The following is a 12,236-nucleotide window of genomic DNA, read 5'->3' as shown; positions in this document are numbered from 1 at the left end:
GGCAGGCTCCCAGACGAGTCTCTCCTAGCACTATCAAGTTGTGTGCAAGACGTTTTTTGCCTGTCTTCCTGTCACTTGGCGATGCGTTCTCTAATTACCGGTAGGGCCGCCAGAAGGGGCAGGCCATAATGACGCTTCCTGTGGAGGCCACACACATGGCACGCCGGTCTTTGGAGTCCGCATGGACTCGGCTACAGGCAACACATGCACAGGGCAGCAACGCAACAGCGGAAGCAGGGGGGTAACAAGTATAGTGCATGAAAGGTAAAGGCCCAACGTCTTATACCAGTTTCGGCGCATCAAAGCAACAATATATAAGCATGTGGGTCATTCTCCACAGCTGGGGTCTGGTAGATTCAATGCTACCCGAGTGATAGTTTGACTTGTAAATGAAATATGTTGACCAAAGAAGTTGAGTTCACTTAGTCAATTCTGCGTGTAAATATACTGGGGTACTTATGACATAAATCAAGAACATACATTGTATTCACCATTTGATATGCATAATTAGCAATAAATGGACTGAAAATTCATGTAACAAAAGGAATCCCAGCTCAGTCGAACGACCCATCCGGGTACGAACAGTGCAACGGTGTGACAACATTGGGGAAACAATGAATGTACAGATTTAGAAAGTGCCAACATTTCTTGGATAGAGATCGCCGTAAAATTCTCTTTTATAAACGGAATCACAAGTCGAACTGGGCTCTTTGTTTGCATCAGCTGTTTTTGTTTTGTTTTGTTGCACGAACTCCATATGACTGCTATCATCTATCTACCGTGAAGAGCTGTACATACGAATTTGTCACGTGACAAGATACGAAAAAGTACGCTGCTTCAGAAATTGCTAACAAAAAATACTAAAAGCTGCATGATGCGATCACGCTCCAGTCCATGTCGAAGGAGGTAAAGACACTCCTTAATTTGAGCCAACAATCGAACCTTGATTTCAGACTTTGAGAAGTTCAAATCGTGTGCTGTCAATGCCAAAGGTTCTATCGATCGACAAGTACATTTTTCAGCGTCATGGGAAAAGAGGCCGGGGAAAACAAACCAACTGCCAAAGACTGGCACCCGCTGCAGTGAAATCGGCCATTAATCTACCAGCATTTTTCTCCAGTATCCTAATGTCTGTCTCGATTCACTTTTTTCTCTCTCCATTTCCTTTGTGACTCGTGCAGTACCTCTCCTCTGAGGAACCGAGACAGAGCGAAGGATAGGAAGAGAAGGGAAAAGCGAAGAGAGCGGGAAGGCAAAATTGGCGCAACACCGGCTCATCGTGATAATAGCCCCGTGATGGAGCCCCTGGCAATTTATCCCTATCAGGTGCCTGCCACTTCGCCTGGAATCTGCCACACACCATTCTCTTCTCTCATCAACCCCCCCCCCCCAACCCCCCATTCTTTTGTTTGTTCACTTTTATTACTTTTTGCTTCACTTCGTCAAGGTCATATGCATGGAGGTGTCAGTGTTTGTTTCCTGGGCTTCTCTTTCTTTTCCCTTGGACATTCCAACGATTTCTCGCAGTCGATAAGCAAAAGGTTCATCCTCAGTACGGTCTTCTGCGAGTCGATCGTGGCAGGTCAGCTACAAACTTAGCTGTGACCATGCACTGAGTTAGCCATAGAACTCAGTGGCTATGTCCGCACTTCGCTGCCTTGCTTGACAAACTTATTAATAATATTTTCAGCGTACACGATTTAAGAACTTTTTGGCACTTACAGAATAAAACGCTATCCTCCCAAGGGTATGTATCCGGCAACAGATTTGTCTGGTGAGTCACGTGGTATTCAAGGGGATTCTCTAGTAAATCGCTTTGCTGTCAGAAAGAAAGACACTTTTACAGAAGGTTAAAAGAAAAATTATTTCATCGACTATTAATTTTGTTAATTTCCTTTAGATGTTGGTGTAATATAGTATGCTCAACTAATGCGTAAACGATTGCGAGATACAGTTTTTGTGTGTGCACAAATGACTGTCACTGACAGGCAGACATTGTTTTGAAGTAATTTTAGGAACACATACATTCATGTTTACGAAAGCCAATGGCATGCAACGAAATATCGACTTGAGAAAGAAACAAGTTGGGAGAAAGACAACCTATACAGACAGATAACAGAACACGAACATGTATATTTTCAGATCACACACACACACACACACACACACACACACACACACACACACACACACACACACACACACACACACACACACACACACCAACACACACGAGCAGGAAAAGCAACAGGGCACGCGGGGGACGGCGGGGGGTTGAGAGAATGGCCGAGACACACAGACTCACACAAAAGACTCAATGACCGCGACTAAACCTGAGGGCAGAGGACCCAGTCACAGAAAAGAGGGAGGCATGCTCTACGAGCCGGTCACAGCCCCGTCTCTGTCCTTTTTTGTGTGGATGATGATGTCAAGCGGCCGCTAACCAAACTTTATTCTTCGTGACCCCGCACAATTGCTGCCTCAGTCCCCGGGAATCGCACAGCCATGGCCAGCAGAAGGAGCGCGGAGGAATCGGTAATTCCGAGAGACTGTCGTCTATGTACAGAGGCCTCTCTGGCAAAGGGGCGGTGGCGGGAATGTTTGGAAGAGCTGTCAGGCTGTGCGCAGAAAAGCAGAAAATAGATAACCCCGCAGTCTCCCCTCTGGAGTCTTAGCCAACTGTTGCTTCAGTGACTCACGACACCGGGGCCCAGACACTGTCCGGCAATGGAGATGGAATTGGATTCGCTTTGATTGCACTGGGGACATCTGCCCCGCTACCCAACAGCTTAGACACATTTTTTGTGCATCCCTTCTGATCGCACTTTTTTCCCATTTTTTTTTAAGGAGGAGTCAGTCAGAGGGATTCCTTTCTCTGTAGTTCTGTTCTCAAAGTGTTGAGTTTTTGGCGTATTTGTTCTCAAAACACCCAGTTATTTGAAGGAAACTTTGGACTTCTTTTTCGAATAAACCATGAGGCAATCAGATTTGATATTGGTATTTTTGATATTGCCCCCGCCCCCCTTACACACACCCCCACCTCTATCTTTTCTTCTTCAGGATATATTAATGTCCTACAGGCATTCATATTTTTGGCCTCTTAAGGACAGGAATGGGGTTATATGATAAAGCCCACCTCTCTCTCTCTCTCTCTCTCTCTCTCTCTCTCTCTCTCTCTCTCTCTCTCTCTCTCTCTCTCTCTCTCTCTCTCTCTCTCTCTCTCTCTCTCTCTCTCTCTTACTGTTAACGCTTTCAGTCCTGTCCAGAATTTTTATCTCCCAAACTTATCAGATGCGACGGTAGGCCGACTGCAACCTTGGGGATGGGGGTAGGGGTGGGAAGACAGAGAGAGAGAGAGAGAGAGAGAGAGAGAGAGAGAGAGAGAGAGAGAGAGAGAGAGAGAGAGAGAGAGAGAGAGAGACACAGTCAGAGATATTCAGACAAGACAGACAGAGATATTCAGACAAGACAGACAGAGACAGTCAGACAGAAAGAGAGAGAAAGCCAGAAAAAAAAGTGTGCATGTTATAAAGCATAAACAATGAGAGAACACAAACACCACAGTGGATAAATAAGAAGAATAAAACCCAAGTACAAAAAAAGTCAGAGCAATCACTTTAGTCTTGGCCGAACCCAGGGGGCCAATGGCGGGCTTTATGAGAGCTTTATGACAGTAAATCCTCTCATCAACATAAAAGCAAATCGAGAATGCACTGTTCCCTGGGTAACATCCACGACATAAATTTCCAAGACACCCTCTTGCACTTTCAATCGATGATGTAACTGAGAAGATAAATGCACTACAGATCATCAATTGCTGAGGAATATTTTTTACTGTATATGAAAAAAGAGAATAGGTTTTTGACAGCACAGATAGCGCGCATACATTCCCCAGACATAGACCCCCCCCCCCCCACACACACACTTACCATCGCTCACTCTATTTACAAGGGTTGTGGGAGAAGCATACTAGTTATCTTTTTTCAACCAGCCAGGTCAGGGAAGACAGAGAGACTCATACACGTAACGTTGCACACCCGCAGACGATAAGGTGACGACAGACCTAGGACAGAAGCACGCCCGCATTACGCATGCGCGGCACGCGCACGATGCTTACAGTTTTGTATTATTCAAGATAATGTCAGTAAACTTCCATCTGACTGAAATGGGGAATAACCAACCCAATAAACTATGTATCGATCAAGATTTTCTGGACAATAGTTCATATCTGTGCTTGCCATAAGAACCCTTCTTCCGGGATCGTGTCCTACATTTACCAATCACGATCAAGCCTGAACCTCCGTAAGCATCGTATATCTTCATCACACGTTGCCACCAAACAAGTACAAGCTTAGGTTGAGAGAGAGAAAAATCAAAGTTCATTACCGAGAGCCCATAAAACATGATGATTGTGTGAATTATCAATGAGTCGTGGACAGGACAGTGTGCGGCCTGGAAGCGGCGCTGCTGGTGGCCCGTCGCCTGTCTATTGTCACAACTTTTATGACCGTCTTCGCGCCGCTGACTTCTCTTTGAAGACGACGAGCTTCTAATAGTGATAGGATGGAGAGGCTGAGAGCTTGACGGTAATGGTCCAACGATGTGCAGAATCCAAAGTCTCTTTTACCGGCTTCTCGGGCTACGACCGTTACCGGCCGAACTGTCGACTGATGCGATTTGACAAACAGGTAGCGACGGGGTAGGACGGATTACAAAAATGCCAGAGACTGAAGAATTAGAATATGTTTGAAGTGTAGTACCAAAATATGTCCCTAGTTGGCCACTGATGATGCAAGTGATGATGTTGAATTTCAATTTCATTCAGATAGGTAATAAACAAAACGCATCCATTCGATTAGCCGGCAAAGGCGTTCAGATTAATCATGACTGATCATCCACCTCGAGGGAACGTGAACATGAAACAAGCGAGGGATTCTAAACCAGTCAATTTGTAAGGTATACGTTTTTTAAGGTCTAACAGGCTTCCTTAGTCGCTATCATGTCATGTGTATTGCAAAGTCAACCGATCTTGCCATAAAATTTTAATTTCATCTGTGTTTGTACTTCTCAAGACTGTATTTATTTTAACAAAGGCTTAAATCTACTAAAAGGAACAAGGCAAAAAAAGCTGAGCAAGTTTCGCCCGACCAAAATTTGCCGACAGCAATTCCAAACTCACCGTAAGAAAAAGGACCTGTTCACAGGTTCGCCAAGGAGAATGTAGCTCAATGATCAAAACGGCAAGAGATCTCTGTCCAAACTCCCCTCAACGAGAGAGAGCGAGAGAGAGAGAGAGAGAGAGAGAGAGAGAGAGAGAGAGAGAGAGAGAGAGAGAGAGAGAGAGAGAGAGAGAGAGAGAGAGAGAGAGAGAGAGACTGAACTTTTACAAGGATAAAGATTTAAGGCTGGGCCTTTTCTTAGTATCTGTCATTGGGACAATAAACATACAAACAAACAAACAAAACACTACCAATTTACACTAAAACAGAAACACTATAGAAGTTAAAATTCAAACACCAATATACACATGTAGAGAGATTGAGAGAGGAGGGAGAGAGAGAGATCAAATCAAATCAAATTTTATTTTACGAGGGTTGTGGCATAAGCAATATAAACGAGCTTCTTTTCAACCAGCCCTCGCCCAGAGAGGGACTATTCTAATCTTAGCGATAAAGAGAGAGAGAGAGAGAGAGAGAGAGAGAGAGAGAGAGAGAGAGAGAGAGAGAGAGAGAGAGAGAGAGAGAGAGAGAGAGAGAGAGAGAGAGAGAGAAAGAGAAAGAGAGAAAGAGAAAAAGAGAGAAAGCGAGAGAGAAAGCGAGAGAGAAAGAGAGAGAGAGAGAGAGAGAGAGAGAGAGAGAGAGAGAGAGAGAGAGAGAGAGAGAGAGAGATAGAGAGAGAGACGTCCTCAAGGTTGAGTGAAAACCCCAAGACAGAAAAATGCGCAGTTCAGTGGTTTTATCGACTGGTAGATCTTTGAAGTCACGCGATGCAATAAGGCAGTTTTAGGAGATCCGTAGTAATTAGCGTTATTATTGTTGACGGGTCAGAATAAAAGAAGCTAATTTCTAATTAATGCATGTTTTCTCCCACATAGTAAAATTTCAGTAAAAGATCATTTCTTTCTCATACTTCCAAAAGTCAGACATGAAGGAGCCAGTTCCGGTTCTGAAGATTCACAGTCACACCTCGAACCCATGGTATAAAAAGCAATTCCTACATTTATATTTTCCTGAAATGCATATTCTTGTACTGAATTGGAAAGGATGGCCGAAGGGTTGTTTGCAAAGATCATAATGTCTGCCGATCATCAAATGTGAGACTCTCATATGATCATTTTCACCAACACATATCAGGCAATTGCGCGTGTGTGTGTGTGTGTGTGTGTGTGTGTGTGTGTGTGTGTGTGTGTGTGTGTGTGTGTGTGTGTGTGTGTGTGTGTGTGTGTGCGTGCTTTCGTGCGTGCTTGCGTTCGTGCATGTGCGAGTGCCTGCCTATCGGCCAGGCTGCTTATCTATCTGTCTGTCTTGTTTTATAATTATGTGTGTGTCCGTGTATGTATGTCTATATGTGCGTTCGTGTTTACCCAATTCCTCTGTTTGCTCTAATCTACACACCATGCCCTGGAAGATGAATGAGAGGCATACTGACCACAATGCGAGGTATGTGCCTGAGCTCCCCAGGTCCATACACGCCGGCCAGCCTCAGCGCACAGCACCTCAGCGTGGACCCGTCCTCTGTGGGCTGACCGCTGGCCGCCATCACTTTCTTCTCCGCCAGCATCTTCGTCTTAGAGTAATGGTCTGTGAACTGTCAACAGGCAGCACGTGCATTGTAGTTCTACCACAACAACAAGGACAATCAGTCACACAGGCACACAGAAAGGTGGACTTTCAGGTGTGTCGAGTAACTCATGCTTAATCATGAAATGATTAAAGAAGAATCTATACGACCAACAACTTTATTAATATGTAACGCAAAGACAAAAACACACTTCCAAAGCAACTGCTCTAATAATGTTTACGACAACTAATAGATTTCTATCACCATCTTTGCTATTTACAAATCCTGCAAGAGCTACGAATTGCGCGTGTTCGTCCCTGCTGAACTTGTGTTCTATAGGCCTACGTACTTCTCTACTTGGTTAAATACAATGCATCAACGGAATACAGGCAAGACTGTCTAAATCCGTAAGCGTGTCATTGTGGAATGTTCTCTGGGAGTACGCCCGTGTCCCGTACCTTGTCTTCAGTGAGGTAGGGCAGGGACTCATCCCCGTTGACGATCTGCTCGCCCCCGTACACCACGTTGTAGGTGCTGGTGTAGACCAGGCGACTCACGTTGTTCTTCACGCACGCTGCGACACAGAGAAACACGACAAGGTGATCAGTTATATTGGCCACATTGCATACAAGTACAGCAATGCACTATCCAAGGGTTCTGGAACACATATAAACACAGAACTAAGGAATTATTGATACGCCGCAGATTGTAGCCAAATATAGTCCAGTTGCGACTAACAATCTCGATATAGTCTGTTTCACACAAACATACAAGACAAAACGACCAGTATTCAAAAAAAGGTAATCGAAATAGGCAAGTGTCTTCTTCTTTTAGTCAAATGGAAAAGGCGATTTTAAATCATCAGACAATATTATCATAATAAGGCTGATAAGTTCGTTTTCAGTCCCTTCCTGTAACTGCCAGCATGCATGACCTGCAGAAATGGCCAGATGAAAGCATGAACTCGTTTATAGCCGAAACAGTACGCATCGATCTCATGACACAGTGACATTAGACATTTTGGTGGTTTTGAAAGAAGACTGCAAGCGTGTTGTTTGAAGAATCAACACATGTTAAGAATGAATACTTCATTTACGCAATAGATACTCATGGGCACCAGGCCAAGCATGCACTATGCAACAATGGGTCGTCGACCCACTGTACGACATACCAAGTCAGCTTCACAACACGACAACAAAACTGTCCAGCATAACATATAAACCCAAAGAGATTGCTGTCTGGTCCATAAACGCCAGGCGTCGTCCTTTTCATGTGCTTCTTTTTCTAAGCTTAATATTTTGGTTCTTTTCTACACCCATTCCTTGGGAAAAGCCAATGAATATAGGGGTATATGGGCCATGACTAATTCATATTTCCACCTGAATAGCACCTATAAAAGCTGACGCGAAAATAAAAGCCGAGAAAAACAAGTGCCCAGGTTAGAGGCTAATTCAGATCCAAATCCGTCCTGAAGCCGTCGTAAATCCAAGCAGGCGGCAAAATTGTCCCAAGATTTCTTGAAACAGCGAAGATTTCGTTTAACATCAGCAATCGTCGCGTGCCCAACTACCCTCTTTAAAAATGTCCTGTCCTTAGAGACAGTAAAAAGCACCAGCGCGTGCTCGAATCCACACTTTAAGCAGATCAAGAAATCATATAGAAAAACAAGGCGTAATCCGGAAATCTATTGGATTTGCACGTTTCTTTCGGAAAACGGATTTTTTCCCCTCAGCGGCGCTGTCACCATCTCTCGCGCAACTCTCGGTGGCGGATTTTATTGCACGCGCAGGCATTTTTACACCCTGCAAGCAATAACAAGAGGATTATGCAAATGGTCAACATGTAATGCACGGCAATTTGCATTTGAAATGACATGCCTCACGCTGCCTCACTCTTGTTTTGACTGTCAACTGTTCTTTTGTCGGACGCTTTGTTTCGGTTTGTTTGAACTCGTTTAATCTTTCAGAGCTATGGATCGAATCTGTATGCAATATCAAATTCTCTCTCTCTCTCTCTCGCTCTCTCTCTCTCTCTCTCTCTCTCTCTCTCTCTCTCTCTCTCTCTCTCTCTCTCTCTCTCTCTCTCTCTCTGCGCAGCTCGAGCTGGACTAATCTCAGAACATATTTTTGTCTGGAAGGAAAAAAAGAAGAAAAAGGTCGGATTTTACGAGGTGCTTAAAGGGCGGAGATTTAGGTGAGTCAGAGAGGAAAGAGACAGAAGAGTGTGGTGCTAAATGGAGCAGAAAGGTCTTTGATCCGCACCCCACGCCGCACAAACCGATGGCTCCTCCGCCATGTCGACCCACACAGGCGGAAGCGGGTTAGCCGCGGAGGCAGCCACTGTGATGATGTCTTCATTCCCACCTCCCCATAGCAGCCCCAGCAAGACAGCACACAAGTCTCCACAGCAGAGACGGTTAGCTAGAAAACTTTCTACTAAAAACTCTGCTTTCTGAAATAGTATAGCGGGACGTTCTGCTGGTTGGAAAACTACGGCCGAACACTCTGCTGTTTGGAAAGACACAGCAACAATTTCTGCTTGGGTGGAAAACTACGGCAGCCATTTCTGCAGGTTGGAAAAATAAGATAGAAAGTGCCCACAACTTTGTTTTGGACCTATTGATCCTCCCTCACTATTACAGAGCGGGACAGACATTCTCACTTCGTGAAGTGATGCAAGTACTGCTTTCGGTAAACTTGCAGCCAGCGACGACCAAGATACACCAATACAATACAACGACGATAACTATACAAAGGAGAAAGAAAAGGAGGAGAACATGATGGCGTACATTGGTGTTGCTTTTGGCTTTTTTGCATTGTTTCTTGATGTTTGTCGTGTTTGCACTGAGGTGTCCAACGTGGTGATATTTTGATCTGGCTCCATCCGTTGTATGACAAAGCACAATGAGCCGACATCTAGATCTACGTAAAGAAAGACATTAATTTCACAAATTCAGTTTCATGTGAGTCAAAGACGAGAGCTCATAAGTAAGCAAATTTGACAAGTAAACATAAATTTAGGATTTGCGAAAGGTGGGTGCACCACTACTCATTTCTGTCGTTTGGAACGACTCGCACACTCCAATCATTGAAGAGAAGCACTCTTATTTAGCTTGGGGGCCTGCTCCAAATGCAAACGCACCCAAAGCAAGTAAGGGAACTGCATACAATAAAACAAACAAACAAACCCTATTTTAAACCTTCTCGCCCTTTTTGTCCTGCCTGACAGGAATAACTGGCCGGAATTATTCTAATTCAAGAGCTGCGTAAGAAACCTCTTCACACTGCAAATCAATCATATCTAATTGAAATGACAGATGAATGATAACCAGTAAACAAGGTTAACGAAGATTTCAAATGTTTTATGTTATTCGTTCCGCTGATTGACAATTTAAAACGAAAATGCATTTTTATGATCTTGCTCTTCTTATCTGATTTGGTAGGTAAAAAAAAAAAGCGCACAACGGGAGATATTAGCATCTGAAGACCTCAGGTTTTGTTTTTTTACATGACGGGACAGGTTGAATTGTGTAGATATGATGATCCACAAGTTAATGAGACTGACTGATAGCCGGACAGACACACTTGCTGATAGCGATCCAGCCAAGTAGGCAAACAGAAAGATTAACACAACGGAGCTAACAAGTTCAGTCCACTTTTTTTATTTGTGTTTTCGCCATTCGTCCAGAGAGAGGGACAGGGTGACGAACAGACGGACAGACAGACAGACAGACAGTGGCAGATGCTACCTTGACCAATTCTTAATTGTGTCAGCTTTGGCAAGACAATGAAAACTATTGGTTAAGTTCAAGCTCGTTTTTTACCTGACACCTTCACGGCGGGTGCTCGAACATCATCAACACCCCAGAGTTTCCTCCACAACTGGATTTTGAAATTACATAATTACAGGTGTTGCAAAGACAATTCCAGCCTCAAACTATTTTTTGATAAAGTTCTGTCAGGTGGAAAACACACACGGTGCATAATCAACTTCGCCATGACTCTGTGAGCGTACCTGAGTGTAACTGGCCGCTATTTGATAGAGAGAGGGAGTGGGGGGAGGGGGGGGGGTATGCCACATCATATATAGGTTCAAGTACATCTCCGTAATGAGACCACCAACTAGACCTGAGTGTCACCACCTCAAGGCCAGCCGCTGCGAGCCACGAGACCCACTTCGGCCGCGACAACCACCATCACCATCTTAAGCCCCGCATCCTCAGCCCCAGCAGTTTCAGGTGATTTACGTCTCTCTCCCTCTCCTCCAGTTTCTCTCACAATTTCTCCAAAGCTGACAGGAAGGCTGATCATTGTGAGCCACGAGACCCACGTCAGCCACGACGACGACCACCACCACCACCATCAGCATCCCAGGGTCCGGGTCCTCAGCCTCTGCACCGGCAGTTTTAGATGAATCACGCCTCTCTCTTCTTGCCTCTCCCTCGCTGACAGGAAGGCTAGTCATAGCGATATACGAGGCCCACCTCAGCCACGACGACAACCACCACCGCTATTTGCTTTCCAATGCCTACATCTTCAGCCTCAGTCTCAGCCCTAGCAGTGCCTCTCTCTCACTGCCCCTCCTCTCCCCCGCTAATCAGTGCGAGCAATGAGACACACCTCAGCCACGACGACAACCACCACCACCACCATCCCCAGACCCGCATCCTCAGCCTCAGCCCCAGCAGTTCCAGGTGATTTATGCCTCTCTCTCTCTCCCTCCCCCTCCTCTTCCCCGCTGACAGGAAGGCCGGGGCGGTGTGGCAGTGAGAAGCGCGTGGAGTGGAAAGTCATTAGCCGCACTCAGCGCCAATCTATAATTCACACTTGCAGCGCCGCTATAAATCTTCAGTAGACGCTGTCTCGCGGGGAGCCCCTCAACATTTATTTCCACTCGCCGTCGCCAAAGACCAGCGGAAGACGGCAAAGAGCCGGCAGCTCCACTCCCCACCGCCTCGCCAGTGGACCAAATTGGAAAATAATCATGAAAATGGACGAAAACCATCAACAACGCCGGGAGGGAGGGGGCTGGAGAGAGAGGGGGGGGGCTGGAGAGAGAGGGGGGGGGGGGGCGGGAGAAGTGTGGTCAGAGCGTGGTATCGATCGTGGAGCAGCCACCCCCCTTAATGGGTCTTGAGGCTCCTCAGGTGGCATTGTGGCCGGCCCGCAGGTTACCAATGATTTCGCAGTCACAGTCCCCCCGCCGCTACAGTTATTGCCCACCAGATCATTGTTTATGGCACCCACTGGGTCCCAGCTCGCGGGATCGAACCGCTGGCTTGGAAAACTCGCTTTCCCCTCCTCTTTGCGAGGTGATTTTTGCTTTATATGTAAGAAAGCGTGGAGCGGATGATAGCCGTGTTCGTGGCAAGATCAAAGAGCTGAGGTTGCTTTTTCTGGGCAGTGAGGTGTCAAGAGGACATCGTTAAGACTGATGTAACGGTGTGATTTATTGAT

The 12,236-nt window shown here is 45.6% G+C and overlaps 1 protein-coding gene across 1 annotated transcript in view; it reads right to left on the bottom strand.

Annotated features, from left to right (window-relative positions):
- Positions 1 to 12,236, bottom strand: part of LOC138955462 (short-chain dehydrogenase/reductase family 42E member 1-like) — a 221,172-nt gene that overhangs the window by 29,979 nt on the left and 178,957 nt on the right. Inside the window, exons 5-6 of the mRNA XM_070327070.1 lie at positions 7,239 to 7,354; positions 6,649 to 6,807 (exon numbers count right to left, since the gene is read on the bottom strand). Of these exons, the coding sequence (XP_070183171.1) occupies positions 6,649 to 6,807; positions 7,239 to 7,354 (275 nt within the window). The remainder of the gene's footprint in view (positions 1 to 6,648; positions 6,808 to 7,238; positions 7,355 to 12,236) is intronic.

The sequence above is a fragment of the Littorina saxatilis genome, linkage group LG2, assembly GCF_037325665.1.
Source record: "Littorina saxatilis isolate snail1 linkage group LG2, US_GU_Lsax_2.0, whole genome shotgun sequence".
Classification (NCBI taxonomy): Eukaryota; Metazoa; Mollusca; class Gastropoda; order Littorinimorpha; family Littorinidae; genus Littorina; species Littorina saxatilis.
The sequence above is the reverse complement of the archived record's forward strand: the minus strand, read 5'-3'. Positions and strand labels throughout refer to the sequence as shown.